We start from the raw sequence: 18,058 nt of genomic DNA, 5'->3' as shown, positions 1-18,058 counted from the left end.
TTCTTTCCTCCACCTCTTACTGTCAAGATGCTACGAAAACTTTATTTCAAAAATGTTTCAACCTTATGTAGCTGCTTTCTACATGTTAGAGCTGTCTTGTAAAGCTTGCAAATTATTGTCTGAAAGTGTCTGTGAATAGCCTAAACATTGCCTTTAGAAGTAAAAACCTCCAGGGCTTCTAGGGGGACACCCCCTAGAACCCCCCTCCCCCATAAGAGGTAGACATGTTCCAGTCTCAAATCAAAGTTCTTTCCTCCACCTCTTACTGTCAAGATGCTATGAAACTTTATTTCAAAAATGTTTCAACCTCACGTAGTTGCTTTTTACATGTTAGAGCTGTCTTGTAAAGTTTGTAAATTATAGTCTGAAAGTGTCTGTGAATAGCTTAAACATTGCCTTTACTGAAGTAAAAATCTTCCAGGAGAGACCCCCTAGAACCCCCCCCCCCCCGCATTCACACACACTCACACAAGAGGTAGTCATTTCCCAGTCTCAAAGCTCTTCCCTCTACAGCTTACTGTCAGATGCTATGAAACTTTATTCACGGGGCCGTGGTCAGTGACTTTTTGTTGGCCCAATGGAAAAAAACACTGACACCCCCCCCCCCCATCTGGAGAAACTGACTGGTCTATCTGAATGTCTGAGCTCACCAATCAAGTTTCCGATTTGTATTTTCAGTGTGTCATCATACCATGGCATAAAAACTGTCAATGATGTTTATTTAATTGAAAATCAAACATGTATGCAATATGTAGTTTTCTAAATAAAATATGTGTGTGATAGAACAGCATCTTTTTACTCTCTGTATTACCCTGTGCGAAAACCAAACAGAAAATTGTGGCAACAAATGTAGGTGTTCAACATTGACGTAAAACAAATCTGGATATCTCAAAGAAGCAAAGAAAAAAAAAGTTGCCAGTATAGGCGAAGGAGAAAAAAAATAATTCTCAGGCAAGCAGGTGGGAAAAAATAATGACTCTCCACCAATCTTTCAAGCCCCCCCCCCAGGATATCGAATGGTCTACCCCTTAGCGGGTACATAAAGCAACTTGAATCCTGCAATAGTGAAAATCCTTGGGCTCTAAGCGGCTGCTTATACAAGTAAGACGAAACTTTGTAACCTCTGTTTAACGGAGAAACTTTGTATAATCAATGCTGAAAAGTGTATGTTACTGAACAAAAAATCCGAACTCATCTCGAAATGTCGCCATGAAGGCAAATACTCGCTCGCCAACTATAGAAGTAAACCCCCGTATGGAATAGTTTAGTCCGACCATCTTGTTACGCAATATATGTACATACAACCTCGACAATCCCAATTTAGTTGTCTTATGACTCTTAATGGGCCACTGCAATTCTATTTTTCACTTTTCATCAGTGCTTTCAAGTGCTTTCTAAACAAAGTGGCACTTCGAAAAATAATGTTTGAGCGACGGCGACGCAGCGTAAAACTCTGAGTAACAACTTATTAGATCCTTATTATTTTGAATTAAGTCTACACACACACACACACACACACACACACACACACACACACACACGCACGCATAAATATATATATATATATATATATATATATATATATATATATATATATATATATATATATATATATATATATATATATATATGTATATAAATAACGAAATGCGATCAAATGATGAAATAGACTCTCAATACATGGTCCATAGTATATCAGGCTTTTTAACATGTGAAATATTTATTTATATTTATTTATTTACCTATTTATTTATCTACTTACATACTTTGTAAACATAAATCATAGGGGAACGGTAAGGGAGCCTTCAGTATTTACAAGGGGCCACATTTTACAAACCTGTTCTTGGGGGGGGGGTGTCATATTTTGCATTACAATGTTTGGGGGAGGGTCACATTTTACAATCCGTTGTTTTGTGACCAAATTGAAGGTTCAATTATTGTCAATTTGTTTTGAGATGTAAATATGAGATTAGCACTCAACATTTTACGAGTACTTTACATGCAAAAATACAAAAATTAAAATACATATATCGTAAGAAAACGATAATAAAATGTTTAATAATGTTTAATAAAACGATGCATTTTGTTGAGTGTACCATCTCATCTTATCATTCACACTGTCCGTGAATGTTCGTTAAAATATGATGGTGATGGTAGCAGTGATGATGGTGGTGGTGGTGGTGGTGGTGGTGGTGGTGGTGGTGGTGGTGGTGGTGGTGGTGGTGGTGGTGGTGGTGGTGGTGGTGGTGGTGGTGATGATGATGATGATGATGATGATGATGATGATGATGATGATGATGATGATGATGATGTTGATGATGATGATGATGATGATGATGATGATGATGATGATGATGATGATGATGATGATGAACTTTTACAAGTGACCAGACCAGGCAGAGTATGCACAACATGGAAAGCACGTTTTAGATACTAACTAGATTGTGTATGATTATAAGGGAAAGGTAACTAGCCAGTCGTTTACTGTATGTCACTTTATATGTACAAATATTGTTTTCTAATACAGAATCAAAATCATTTAATCTCTATGTGTACATATAATGGGAATATTGATTAACGTTCAGTATATGCAATTGTCATGGGGAGGGTCATGTTTTACAAAATGGGGCAAAGGGGAGGGTAACTTTTTTACAAATGGGGAATGGGGGAGATCCATGTTTTGGTACATCTAAGACCATGTGTGATTTCCTCCGCGCGCCCCCTAGCCTGTAAATACTGAAGGCTCCCTAAGTTCGGGAACCTTTCATGATATGTGGCGAGACTCGACCACAGAGCCTGTCTCGAAGCGCTTTCGTCCAATGAGATTACTCATTTTTGAGGGTACGGTCGGGTCAAGGACAGTGCAGTGCCCATCATCGATATGATTTTGTCATGTCAGACCGGGGTGTCAGACATGGGGCTGTACATGTGTAATCATTTTCCGGGTAAGCTGACTATGTGTTGGGGGGGGTGTTCAATAGTTAGATTTGTAGAAGGCGAAGTGACAAGTAACCAGGATGCAAGGTGATGAGATAGAAGATAACTTACCACGTTTTATAAGTATAGGCTATATGATGTAGTGTTTAGAAGAAGAGAAGAATGTAAGGGTAATTACAAAACAAATTAGACAAAAGCATTTCAATTTTCACTGAAACAACATTTATTCTGTCAGTACATCGACCGCTCGGCAGACAAGTAAGTTCTTACCTGTCTGTGGTACAACTAATACCGGACCCAACGCCTCCCCAGGTGTTAATGGTCCCTCCCGTATACGTAACTCCTTTTGTTTATCCACCGTCTCTGTCGTTCGTCACGACCCCCTTTTATTACATATACGTGTAGCCTTTGCAAGAATATGGCGACACGAATTGGACAAGTCCTCGGCGGATTGGGCGTTCGCGCCTCTCGTGTTTCCCCGCATCATAATAAACCCAGCATAGTTGGTGGAATGTGGGTCAAGTCGAAATCGACGAGCACATCAGAGCGGCAAAGTGAACAGGAAGCAGCCCAGCAAAACTATGATGTCCGGGTTGATCTTGCTGCCGTGTATCGATCCTTCCACAATTATAATCTTCATGAAGGAGTGTGCAACCATCTGACGGCCAAGGCACCGAGTAGGGATGGTAGTGGTCAGCAGGTGATGCTTGTCATCCCTTATGGCCTTCACTGGAAAGAGGTAAGCTTAATGATATGAATTATTGGGATTTGGGAAGAACCGTTTTTCTGACGTATGTACGTAGGTCATTGGTGTTAAATGTGTCATTTAGTTTAATTACACTCTGTATTGTTGTTTCATGCCAGCTTCAGTAAACTAAGCGTGAAGTAATTTTGTTTTTATACTAATTGTATCGGGTTCATTCACGCGCAGCATTCATGTGTCTGCTGTAATACAACTTGTAAATCCGCTCATGTGCAGTCATTCGTATCTTTGGTACTGCAGCTTCAACAGTTCTGTAACTCAGACGGCCTAAAAATAACAATTTCATGTCACTCCGACTCTGTTCCTCCCGCGGAAATCCTTTGAAAGGTCATACAGGAGTTAGCGGACGTTTTTGTTCGTCGAAAATGTTGAAATCACCACAACACGTAGTCTATCAGCTAGCCCTCGGATGTTCTTCCGATAAAATACGACACACAGCTGAACAACGCTATCGAGGATGGAACATCCGAGGTCTAGCGAATGTCATCAGGATATATAAATAACTGCCAATCAGAGAACCGTATTAGCGACAAGCACAAACAGAGGACAACAGCTAAATGTGTATGCATATTCATCTTAAGGAGGGGCTTGTAAAAATAACCACCAATGCAGTTAACTAAAATGTGTGAATGACAACGTCTACACACTCATCAAACACAATTACCATAAACTGATAAGACATAGTAATGACATAAATGTGTTTGTCAACACCTGCATGCAGAGATTGAATATATTAAAGTATATATATGCATATATGGCCCAACCGCTTATCGTAATCTCAATGGAATGTCTGGTCTGAAAATGACATTCGCTAGACTGTTCGGGCAAGCCCTCACATGCGAACTTTGTTCGCTTATAGTTATAGCATCGAAAGAAAGCCCGAATGTCTAGCAGCAAGACTACACAACACGAGTCTACTGGCCCAGACAGTTCCGAGTATGTTGAGTCGACAGACCAGGACGTTGTAAGCACTGAGCAAGATAATCACAAGGGCAAGAACATAAAAACAGAACGGAAATCTACTAATCCAACACACAGCAAAGGCAAGCCAAGGCAACGCAGTACCTGTACCAACAACAGATAGACGCTCTTTCAGATAAACTACAACGGCTTACTGTTCGCGTGGCAGGGAAAAACGGATCCAGAGGACATTCACACAGAAACACAGTGAGTAACTGTAATATTCAAGCGCTTCGCACAGAGAAAGCATTGCAACAGTCAGTGGCAAAGTTACTGACTGCCGGAAATGGATCTCCCTCAACTTTATCAAGTGATTATAATGCCAATTCAACGGACTCTGACTCAAGTTTATTCGACTACGAAGGGGACAGTCCTAGTTCAACCATCCGACATCGTCGCAAAAAGGCGCGAACCAAACAATGTAGCAAGACAAGCCTCCTACGACGCGGGAAGACGAGCACATCGTAGATCATTAAGGCCCGGTTACACGATGCAACTCGACTAGCAATGCACCATGCAATTCGTCGCATGCGACGAATTGCATCGTATACTCGCCTCGTCGCAGGGTCTTGCGACGTTGCAAGGTGCGTTGCAAGGAAACCGACATGTATATATATGCAAATATTTGTGGTATATTTCACAAAGATAACAGGTAACCCAGATTCTTAGACAAGTGAACAAATATTCATAAAGTGTATGCAAATATGCCTAGCAACAAGACCACACCCATGGCAACAGCCAAATGCCAAATGATCACATATATTGCAAAGATAACAGGATTAATAGACAAATGAATAATCATTCAAAAAATGTATGCAAATATACCTAGCTCATAGCAACAGCCAAATGATCATATATATTGCAAAGATAACATCAGGGATTCATAGACAAGTGAACAAACATTCAAAAAGTGTATACAAAATATGTCTAGCAACATGACCATGCCCATAGCAAAAGCCAAATGATCGCATATATTACAAAGATAACAACAGGGTTGGATAGGCAACTGGATAGTCATGTAGCAAATGAATTGAACACCTATACCTAGCATGGATCAGCATGTGGGTAAACATTTTTCTAAAAACTGTAGTTATGCTACAACGTCATTGGTGCTATTTTTAAAAAAAAATTACCATGACAGTGAATCGAGAGCAAATAGACAGCATTTTTTTTTGCCAATATCTATATGATATTGGAAGGCTTGTATTGTATTCTTCATTCTGACATTCCATCTGACACCCAATTCTGTGATTATTGTAGGTAACAGCCAGTACTTTAGTAGGAGTAGACATGGAAACAGGTGAGGCTGTTGAAGGAGATGGACAGCCTGAGGTATCAGCTGTAGAAATCCATCGTGCTATGCATCGGGCACGTCCTGACATCAAAGCATCTTTCCATGTGCATGCTCCATATACAACAGCACTAGGTAAGTATATGCAAATGTTTTGACAAAACTGACTTGGATATCGAAACTGCGGTAGTAATTTTTCCCAATGACTTTGACAAAGTGAGCATTCAAAACGAAAATGAAACTCGCCCTCTATAGAACAAGACTCGTACAGTTCACAAATCCTTTCTGGATGATCAAATCCTTCATACCAACCTATTCCTATTGCCAACTGGTGACTTGAACAGCACAACTTGGATTATGGATTTCGATGTTGAAGATAGTTTTCTAGTGTGGGATATCTTTTGACTTGACAAAATAAATGTAAAAAACTTGTACTTGAAGTTGAACATCATTCATGTTGCCAGGAATCTTTAACCCTTTGTAAGAGAGGGTAAGAATAAAGTTATTTTCATTTCCAATGCCTTGGCATGACCAAAGCCATTATCTTTTCAAAATACATCGAATGTGTGTTGCCCAGTTTTTCTTACCATGTTCATTCTTCCTTACCAAAAGAAAGGAGGAATGTTTAGCAATACTATCCTCTGGCATTAATAAAACTTTCAGCCACCACTTTCATCAATGTAATAACAAAGATACATGTAGGTATTAATTCTTCCAAGTTCTCCCAAGACAGATGCGTTCAGGGTATTGCCTTTCACACCCAAATAACATTTACAATAATTATAGTAGGGTACATTTGAAACCCCCATAGTTCAGAACCAAATGTTAAAATGTGGTGGATCATAACATCAAAAACTTTAAAATAAAGATGAACAGGGAGTTCTCCAAATTTTCTGGTAAAACGATTTACAAGAAAAATAGATTTCTTTGCCTGTTCAGCTAGAGTTTGCATGGCTTTAAACCAAACATTATGACTAGAGAGTGCGATAACTAGGTACTTATTATATGACGCAACCTCAATCTTTTGCCCTTTGAAAAACCACTGTTTATATCGCTCAACTGTACCGCCATCTCTAAATACAATTAATTTTTGTTCTGGTTAGATTTACTGTCATTTTTCATTTTGTCTGTAAATGAGCTAAGGGCATTTAAAAGTCTCCGTGGACCAATTACAGTATGCCCAAATTGCATAATATCATCTGCACAAAAGAAAAAAGGAAATTATTTTTCAACTCCTGTGGGATCTGAATGCCCAAATGTCCCATTTTAAGCAAAACTGAACTGATAAGGTCAGTAGTTCTGTAGGCATGCTACGATGTATGTCCGTCTGTCTGTCTGTCTGTCTGAATGCCAGAATGATTGCCTTGGTATTACTTTTGGTGTCTAGTTGGGAAATTGTTCAAAGCAAACTGATCGCATTACACATTAAGACCAAACACTGAACACCTTAAGTTTGACCGACCCCATGTTGCCCCAAAACCTCTGCGATGCTAATTACATTTAAATTTATAGACAGTTTCTAAATCAGTGTCTGTAGGGAACAAGACATTAAGAAATAACATGTTTAAAATTCACTACTGTTCTTGAATCACCACTAGTCTGGTGGCCATGTTGGATTTTGTTGAGCCTTTCAGTCATGGCGGAAAAAGTCTTGCTTCGCACTCTTGACACACTTCCAGGTCACCTTGTCCCAGTCAAACACTGCAGTGTGTGCCACAATCACAACACTTCATATTATTAGCTGGTTGGATAAGATATCTGGGTAAAATTTTGAAATGTTAGCAAATTTTCTGGTAGGCAAGTGACTAAACATTAAAAAATGTATGTAATATCTCTAGCAACAATGACCATTGCCATAGCAATAGCCAAACGGTGGTGCATTTCACAAAGATAACAGGAATTTTTAAACAAGTGAACAAACATTCAAAAAGTGTATGCAAATGTGCCTAGTAACAGAAGATGCTCATAGCAACAGCCAAAGGATCGCATATATTGCAAAGTCAGAAGTTTATTCCGGGCTGTGTGGTTGCAGATGAAGTTCAATTCAATTCAATAAACGTAGGTGATTTACTGATATGTGTGACCAAGGCAAGGTCTATTGTATTTGAAAGTAGTAAACACAGATGTTGTACTCTGTTTACTGTTTCAGGCATTCTGAAAGATCCAGAAGTGTTAATGTCCCACCAAAATGTGGTTCAGTTTTACAATGAAATAGCATATGATACAGGATTTGATGGGTATGGTACGTCGGAGGAGGAAGGAAACCGTCTAGCTAGTGTACTTGGTAACAAGAGTGTTCTCATGATGGGCAACCATGGAGTGTTGTGTGTTGCTGACCATATTGCCAAAGCATTTGATAGGGTGTATTATCTTGAACGCTGTGCCATGTTCCAGGTATGATTTACAATGTTGTATATACTACTTGTAAGTACAACTAAGCTTGTTGTGCTACAATTGCCATAGATGAAGTGTATTTCTGTGCATCACTGTGTGTTTGCGTGCATGTGCAGGTGTGTGCGTTTGTGTGACATTGCATGTGTGTGTATGTGTGTGTTTGATCGGAATATTACTTTCAATGTTACGGGTAATCAGAGAGATGCAATTATCAGATCAGTGCAATGCAAACTTAATACTTCTATTTATTTTTTTTCCATATTAGGTGTTAGCTATGTCAACAGGCAAGGAGATAAAAATTCTTTCAAAGGATTTAATAGAGAGGATGAAACAAGATCTCGATAACATACAAATGATGTATCAGCTCGCCCATTTCAACAGCATGAAGCATATATTACTCAAAGAAGAACCGGACTACAGAACCTGAAGACCAACAGCGATGAGGATGTGGAATAAAATCGTCTGGAATCTATAATAGATTTTTTGAGTGTACACGATACTTAATCAGCTCATCATAAGTGCAACCAACACCCTGCACACCTAGACAATTAACTCTTTCATTATGTATATTGTTGCATGTGAACATTTAACACTATTTCATTTGAATTAATCAGTTGGTCAGCAGTGTTTCAGCTAAGAATTGAAATGTTGATAACGGAGGAGGGGGAGATTTAGTAAAACTTTGCTAGCAGTTAGCTTTTCATACATACATACTACAATTCTGATGTGGAAACCTTTATAAACTAAAGTAGATTTTTATAACAGAACCCATTACGTTGGATGCAAGGGTAGAGTAAGTATACTTGAAGTGTTAGCATGAGTGCTTGCAGTCTGTGTTCTCTGCAGCTGTTACTAACTTAACAAGCATATTAGCTAGTGCAGCTAGAAATACCACAAACATGAGTACAAACATCCGCCAACCCACCCCTTAGTTAATCTATGCAGGCACTCATGCATCAGTGTTTTCTGTTATTACTACATAATATGTTTATCCAAAAGGAATATGTTTTTGAAATGTTTATGTATTCTATCCAATCACACTATCTTTAATGTACATGGTATTGTTACAAGTCTCAGAGCTAAAGTATATCTATTCAGGATATTTTGATAATTTTCATTATGAACTTTGACATGAAGTCAAAATACATTTAAACAACATAGGTCTTTAACATCTCGTATTTCGAAATTTTTGGTGCCAGGTATGATTGAAGCGTCAGCAAGTTTTAATATGACGTGATGTGTTAATTTTAGAACTTCATCGTATGATTTCATTGTCCTGCAAAAATATGAATATGACATTGCACAATTATGTTATGGTCTTTGAGATACTAATCTAGACAAGGTGATTGGATATTGAATCTCAGTTGATGTCTTTCATAAGACTTAAGAATATGTCATACTCTAAGAATAGGGAGTGATGTAAGATTCAAAATGTAATTAAGTTGAATTTTTAGCCCATCTAAAAGAAAGGATGGAGACGGAGATTGGTCATGTAATAAAATCAACCAAGTGGTTAGCTTGGCATTCGTTGAACCAGATATATGTTTTCAATAAACATAACCAATTAAGTCTGAGCTTTGGACCCCTGTGATCAAAGAACATGGAAGTATTATAGACATCTCATTCCTCTAGAGGGCGTCCTTCATATGGTCAAGGCCAAAGGGGTCAAGGATGCTAGCTGTCACTAGAAAGACGTCTTCCATGCTCCAACCAGTCAAACAAGGTAAGAAATTGTGATATATCGTTGGGGGGGGGGGGTTGCATTCAGGTTGCATTTGTGTAGTGACAATAATTGTAATGTTTGTTGCATAGACAAGTACATGTCGTTTATATCTATCATGTTTGTCAAGATTGCCATGATTTTGTTTTGTTTGTTTCTGTATTTCTATATTAATTTGTTTTCAATAAATAAAAAATTAGGTCTGAGCTTTGGACCCCTGTGATCAAAGGACATGGAAGTATTGTGGACGTCTCCTTCCTCTAGAGGGCGTCCTTCATATGGCCAATGCCAAAGGGGTCAAGGATACTAGCTGTCACTAGAAAGACGTCTTCCATGCTCCACTGAGTCGAATAAGGGTCAACAATTGTGATTTACGGTTTGGGGGGGGGGGTTTGTGGTGTTGGGGGTGGTATTTGTGAATTTTGTGGATACTTCAGCCCAAAATTGCACCACAATTATTGTATGGACAAGTGCACCTTACATTTCATGAGCTCATCTTTCTATCAAAAGAAAATGGTTTGTGTTGATGTTACTGAGATGCACACTTTCACAGAACACCTCACATTTTTACAACAATTATAAACAAATGTAGTTATTTTGACACAAGAACATAGTATGCAATATAATTTTCAAGACTTTAAGAGAATTTAGTCAATGTGTGGATGAACAATCCTTACAGCATGTAAGTCAATATAAAATGAGCAACATACCCTGACAAGAGCATAATTACAATGTACAACAGGTCACAGATTAAAAGTTCAAAGGGCAAGCAACAAATAATGAAAATAAACCTTGTATATGACTGAAATGGAAACAAAGTTCTGGGTATGTCAACAAAATGAGGTCAGTAACTGACTCACACAGGCACAAACACGTTTTATATTATTTATTTTCAGTTTGATATTCTGCTTTGTGATTGAGCTATACATGTCAGACAGGTGTCTATTTCAATAGCGTCCTACATCACGTGCAATTATTAGAGCAAATGAAATGTGCTTGGGTATCTGTAGTGAATAGTTCTGTTGGCTAAACTTGTGGAGTACAGAAACACTATATTGCCCTCATTTGCACAAAAGAGAGCTAAAACTCTATGGATAACACAACCATATGTCGGTACTAAAAGCTGCAATGATAAATTTATCAGATACAAGCTCCAAAGAATATGTACATTTTAACATATGGCGTACACTCTCCATTCTGACCCTCTGAAACTAATAGAAATAACACAACTTGTAATTTAACACACACACATTTTGTTTCTTGACATTTTCAGTTAATACTGATGATCAATATCAAACCAGCACAGGTTTACTTTTTTATGCTACTCTTGGTAAAAATGCCACATAACAGAAACGTACTTTCAAAGCTATATGAAACTAAAACACAAAACAGATGGGAAAACATGTTGCTTTCGTTTGTTTGTTTGTTTGTTTGTTTGTTTGTTTGTTTGTGTGTGTGTGACGTCACTATATTTATTGCTAATGAGCTCGAGACATTATCCGATTTATCTACAATTTATTGCCATGGTTTTACAGATACGAGGATACGAGGTACACAAAAATACTAGGCACATCCTAAAATGCAAAAGTAACAGACGCCCCGACAGAGCTTAATGTTTGACTCGTATTCAGCAGTGCATGCATGGCCCAAACTTCTTCAAATAAACATTCAATGCTCCCGTGTACTGGTCACAGCATGATCTTGACCCTCCGCTTCATGAGTGTTGTCTGTTTTGTCAAATACAAAATTGACAATATTATCCAAGTCGTGCGTCATGTGGGGATGGACATCCGCGGGTATGCCATCTTTCCGGCACATTTCTTCCAGAGTTTCGACATTGGAACAAGTCAAGCGAAGATATCGACATTGCAAAACTTGACTTGGGTCGAAATCATTCGAGTCGGCCTTGTTCAATGTCTCGGGAAGATTCTTGGCGAGGAATTCCAGCGCAAGGATCTTTTTACGCATCGCTGTGCTTGTGCTACACAAAGGACCGAAGATTTGTGGTAGAATTCTTTCTGGGTGACTGCCGTGGAGGACATCGGGGCTTGACTTTAAGACATGGTGGAGCTGTGAGAGTAATTCAGGATTGAGACTGATGTGGTGTTTTTCAGCTAAATACTTATAGAATGATGGATTGATGGCTTTAAATGCGTCAATTCCTGGCGATTCTACAGAACAGAAAAAAATTACCATATTAAATCGTCATTGAACACACATTGTCAATTGAAAATATGGACTTTCCTGTTTTCCAGCTACTGTTCAAGATGATGATGTGTTACGGCTACTTTTACGAGTACAAATCTATCAATAGTTGAATGGAACATAGCACGCCTCCTTCAATAGCTACTTAATAGTACACGCAATATTGAATGATCCAGATTCTCATCATTTGATAGAAAAAAATCTTGTAATTTATAACAGCTGAAGATAGAGTTGTCGTTGGTAAACTACAAAACTCATGATCAGCACATAAGAATCAACCTCTTGTATATAGAATAACATCTGATCTATTTTGGTTTTTTATTTTCTTTGCAAATGTGACCATTTTAATCAAGCTGTGGTTATCTGTGAAAATACTACAAAAAGTAATTGCCATCCAAGGTTTTTGAAATGTTGCAATTTTATCAGCAAATTATAAAAAAAAAAAGTGCAAGAAAATAAAAACAACACCAAATAGATCAGATGATGATAATTAGGGAACAAAACAAATACCATCAACCTCCATAGTTGTGTCATATGATTGCGTACTTGTATTGGAACTTCGTAAACATTGATTCATTACAAGTCCTGAGGAGCATAGATGTGCGTACAGTTATAGCGAAGAACTTCTGGAACATGTCTGAAAATCACGAACATGTCGAGGTGCGTTTTACCTGTTTGTTTATGATGATGATGAGGATGATGATGGTGATGACGATGGAGTGAAGTTGAACTTTCATCGTATCCCATTGCTTTCTTAACAGTTGTTTTGAACAGAGTACTGCTTCCTGCAACTTTCTTGTGTTCGTGAAGCTTGTCATGGTGACTCGTGTCGTTCTCAAGATGATGAGGATGGCGGTGATGGAGTTCACTGCCTAGCATAACGTCATGTACTAGTGGACTGCTTTTATACTTAGCTTTGTCTCCGTTTGGATGGTGTCCCTTTTTACTCATAATGTGAAAACTTTTGCTCTTGTCATCTTCACGTGATCGTGTTTGCGATTCCGGCGTGTTGGGCATCTCGCCTAGTAGAAACACAAATCAGGAAAATAAGAATAAGTAAAAATAGTTCAGATTGGACCCATTTTGTGCATTTTGAACTCAATTTGTTTTGTTTTATACAAGACAGTCATGCAATATACCGTATAATAAGAGCGAATTGTATATGATTTGGTAAATTAACTGTCCAATTTCAGTGGTTTACTTTCTCGTAATCGTAAATGTAAACAACATATACTGTCCAAGGTGTGCAGCAATCTTTTTCTCTGTTACAGTAAATAAACTTCCAGGCTTCAGTACGTTTCTGTTGTCTTGGGCCAAAGGGTTAATTGAAATATGATTATCTTGTAAATGAAGCATGCTTTATAGTCTTATGCTGAAGCTACATTAAAACTAGACCTGAAAAATATGACGTCAGTTTACATCATCATTGGACAATGTGTGCATTTGACTGAAGTTGAAAACTGGCTTTTGTGTCAGTAATGATGAAACATCACGCGTTATGGGATGTCAATCAAAAGGTGACGCCCAGATGACAACGGTAATTTTTCAGCCTTCTTCGATCTTCTTCTGTAAATACAAAAAGGCCATAGTCTTGTCTAATACTTCTCTCCGTAATCACACTTGAAGTAGGTAATATTACATGGTAAAATAACATCCTCTAAGACTGGTTTATTTCGATAAAGGTTGTGTTGAGTAATCACAAGCGAAGGTCTCGTAATATTAAGAACTAGCTTGAGTGTAACAACTGGTTCTTCAATTTTTCTGTGAACGACTTTTCAGGGCGAGATGACAATATACGAACCTGATTTCTTAGAAATAGTTGAATGCCGCAGAGTTGATCTCTGTTGATCGGTAGGCGATTTTATCATGTGATGACTGCCTCTGTCAATTTTGTCTCTACGAACAAGTAAACGTGTTCCGTTTTTTGGACTCTGAGATCCGCCATCTTCTTTCTTGGCCGGCGCCTTATCTTCTCGTACCCCGTCATGTTCATCCCCCTTCTCCCCTTTACTTTCTTTATGTTTAGAGGGCGTTTTCTCTTTGCCAGATCGTATAGCATGCCTTGGACTACTTGGAGCTGAAGGTTTTTCAGCTTTCTTGGAAGATGGCGGACGAGGTAGTAAAGATTTTGTTGACTTCTCATCTGGTTGCCAAGCCAACGAAGGGCGATGTCCCTCCTTTCCATGGCTAACGTCATGTCTTGATCTTTGGTGACCATGGCGATCAGGAGCCACTCTTCCCCGCCCATCTGTGCGATCATTCGCTTGATCACTATGGTGATTTGCCCTATCGTGAACAGACGGCATGCGATGGTGAGAGCGTTTGTTGTAGTCATAGGAGTGTTTGGAATGGGCTTTGTGGGCGAGATGAGTGTGATGTTGGTCATCCTGATGATGATGATGGTGGTAGTGGTGATGGTGGTGATGATGCTCATCATGGGATGGCTGGTGATGGCTATCACGAGGGATACGTAGTTGAGAACGGTGGGCACTGCAGGTACAAATACACACAAATAGCATCAAACCAATTGCAAGTTAGCGACCAACATGCGTTTTACATTCAGAAATTCAATGTTATGAATTAAAGAAATTTGAAATTCCAAATAAACTTTATTACCTTGGCCTTGGGCTTAGATTAGGACTGCGACCGCCATGGCCTCGAATCTGTAAAATACATTTAATAGCGTAATGGAATCATTTGGTTGGTCTGATAAAAGGTAAAAGTTGTAAAGTCACATGTAATCACACACTTTCTTAGTACAGAATTTCCTTCTTCTGTCTTTCTATGTAACCAAGACTATTAAAACACAATTACATGTAATTATGAATTGAAGGTATTACGACATGTAGTCAAAATTGCTTACTTTTTTTTTACCGACAATCTTTTCAATGGTGTGCTACCATGAGACACAGAGTAAGTACGGACATCATTATATCAGTTGTACCCAACGGGTACGTGTTATTCAGAAAAAAATAATTTGAATATTAGAGATGACCAACTATAGTTTGTACAATGTGATAGTTAATTCATTATCGGTCAATACCTGTTTCTGTTGATCTATATGAGGTAGTGCGCTATCACCAGGTACGTCAAGGAGATATTGCGAGTGTCGCTTCTCTTTATCACGCTGAAGTCTTTCCAGTTGTCGCATTATATCTCTCTCTTCTTGCCTGTATATATGCTTCTGAACATTGTAAGCACTTGCTAACGATCTAGAGAGAACATGACTATGTAAGTAAATTAAGTAGGTAGGTAGTCCAAAAATATGGCTAACTGAGCAACTGTGACGTAAGCTCCCAAAATTACATCATCTGAAACGAAGTATCATTTACTGGTCGAGAATACAACCAACTTTTGTCTTGAAACACTGCGAAATGATGTGTATTTTGTGTGTGTGTGTTTTTTTTTGCAAAGGGGGCTAAAGTACTAGTACTCAACTATGGGGAAACTCGAGCTCACAAGGTCTACTTCAAAACTTTCTCTGAACAGCGCTCCTAGTGACCAAACTGTGCAATCTTTCGTCTTTCTGATTACCCGCCAGTGGCGTACTGAAAATATCGCTTGCTTTCTCCTGTTTGTTTACCTGTTTTGGACATCTATAGAGAAAATATTTAGCCCTCCTTTTTAAAAATCCAAAATGAGTACAACGATCATGACACAGTGACTTGGGGGGGGGGGGGGAGGGGAGTGTGAACGAACCATAAACAATTTCTGCGTATTAATTGTTGTTGTATTTTTATCGAACAATTAATTTTCACAAACCTTTCTAAATCTCGAAGATGCATATGTTCCTTCTTATTGTTAACATTGACTGACTTTGCTGTACTTGTAGCAAATGGCGATAGGTCGTTCTCCACATCCACCATTATCGTATACACGTCAGACCAGAAAGAAATCAAGTGTCATAATTTGATCCTGGAAGGTGGTGGTTACTGGCAGAGGATTCGCATAATTTTACGGTGACATGTTCTACGAACGCGTGTTCGCTAATTTTCCAGTTCAAGAACGACCGAATTATTGTGACGTCACAAACATAGTTACGCACTTCATGCACTTGACCAACCGCATGTTCAACGGCAAGCGATGTTCACAACCATGAGGGCGCTCTGCTATTGCTCGATGCGACAAGCATGACGAAGAGAGAAGTCGTACACACACACACACACACACACACACACACATATATATATATACACACCACGTATATATACCACGCACGATTGGCGGTGTATCGATATCCTTCAATAAATGAATAGCTAAGCAGTGCTCCTCTCAAATAATAGAAACAGTTGCTAGTGCAACACTTCGAAACATCGAAATGTTTTGCTAACCTGTACAATGTAGAACGCAAAATGGAGACAGTACTAAATGATCTGCAACCAAAGGACAAGCCTGTGGTGTTTACGTCTGTTTCTTGGGTTCAATCATCGACGAAATTTGATTTATACACTATGTCAGATTTACGTCACGCTGTGACTGATATCACGAAGGTAACGTTAATAGTTCACTCATATGTTGAGTGAATACTCGGACCACTATACTCTTCTTCTGATGAGGTGAATACCAACTTATACACTCATTGTTTTCAGACAGGGTTATGTTAATTTGTTGATTACTATTAGATCATGGAAGTATTATACTTCCATGATTGGATTAACACGGCAAAAAGTAACAACCATAATATTCTTGTTTAGACAATTTCCTTAAGTACAGGCCTGGGTTAAAAAGTCGGAAGTAATTTTCGTGGGTGACGTAGTCATTATAAAACTTCGAGGACTCATGCATTCTCGCAAACCAGACGTTATTTCTACCGCGACACTGCACCTCTGGACGGTGCCGTAAAAGAGGCTGTGGTTTACGATGATGGGACTCACGCCGATTACCCCCGTTGTCTCGTTAATCATGCATTATGACTTTGCCCTACAAGACAAAGGAATATTTTAATCACCGTTACACTGAAGTTGGTTGTTTCTGCAAAGATTCTCACCCACCCACTGTTATTTTTACGCCCCCTCGTAGCAATATGAGCTCAGATCAAGATCTCCGTTCACTGATTCCATCCGAAACGTCAACTTGCATTGTTATATTCTTCGTCTAACCTCTTTTGATTTGCATAGTGCATAACTTAACATTGTAAAAATAGATTATTTCAAATGCTAGTTTCATGACCAAGCATGTGCCGCTTGAAACTTTTTAGATATTGCTTATTATAAATAATCTCCGACGAAAATATTGAGATTAAAACAGTTTTGCTGGGTGTAATAATATATCTTTATTGTTTCTGATGACCTCAATTATTACCCTGAATTTTTGATAATTATTTGAAGTAATGACTTCAAACCCCAAAGACACTACATGAATCATCACCTTAATAAGAACTGAAGACTTTGAGAATCACAAAACAATTTGGTTGGTGTAGAAAACCTGTTTCACGTGAATATACGATTTGACCAACACTGAGTATGTTAACTACCATCTATGTTACTCTATAAACTACTTGATTCATTCCATTTATTAGCTAGTTACGATATTGATGACAACACTGTTGGTAAGTTCAAAGTATAAGTGTAAAAATAAGACATTGCACTCCAGAAGAATAATATACTTATAGAAAGAAAATTTACACCTGTTGATTTATTCCTAGTGTCATCTCTTCTATGCAAGCTCCTACCAGAAACTCTCCCTTCATCCGCGTCCATAACCTGAAAGTTCCAGTCCTTGTTTCCGCTTAGTAGCCCACCATCGATGGGTAGTCAGTGGTTACATCAACTGACCAATGACTGGACCT

General features: G+C 38.5%; 1 protein-coding gene across 1 annotated transcript; it reads left to right on the top strand.

Moving 5' to 3' along the window:
- Positions 1 to 3,325: 3,325 nt before the first annotated feature.
- LOC144437840 (putative aldolase class 2 protein CC_1201) lies at positions 3,326 to 9,873 on the top strand. Its single transcript, XM_078126869.1, has 4 exons — positions 3,326 to 3,676; positions 5,921 to 6,086; positions 8,101 to 8,345; positions 8,611 to 9,873. Exons 1-4 carry the CDS (start codon positions 3,356 to 3,358, stop codon positions 8,770 to 8,772), a joined length of 894 nt encoding a protein of 297 aa, XP_077982995.1. The 5' UTR covers positions 3,326 to 3,355; the 3' UTR covers positions 8,773 to 9,873.
- Positions 9,874 to 18,058: the final 8,185 nt, after the last annotated feature.

The sequence above is a fragment of the Glandiceps talaboti genome, chromosome 7 (assembly GCF_964340395.1).
Source record: "Glandiceps talaboti chromosome 7, keGlaTala1.1, whole genome shotgun sequence".
In the NCBI taxonomy this organism is placed as follows: Eukaryota; Metazoa; Hemichordata; class Enteropneusta; family Spengelidae; genus Glandiceps; species Glandiceps talaboti.
This window is presented reverse-complemented; position numbering and strand designations above follow the sequence as displayed.

Coding starts and splice junctions, on each gene's coding strand:
- LOC144437840 (XM_078126869.1), top strand. CDS start 3,356: ATGGCGACACGAATTGGACAAGTCCTCGGCGGATTGGGCGTTCGCGCC. Junction 3,677..5,920: donor ATGGCCTTCACTGGAAAGAG/GTAAGCTTAATG, acceptor TGATTATTGTAG/GTAACAGCCAGTACTTTAGT. Junction 6,087..8,100: donor TCCATATACAACAGCACTAG/GTAAGTATATGC, acceptor TTACTGTTTCAG/GCATTCTGAAAGATCCAGAA.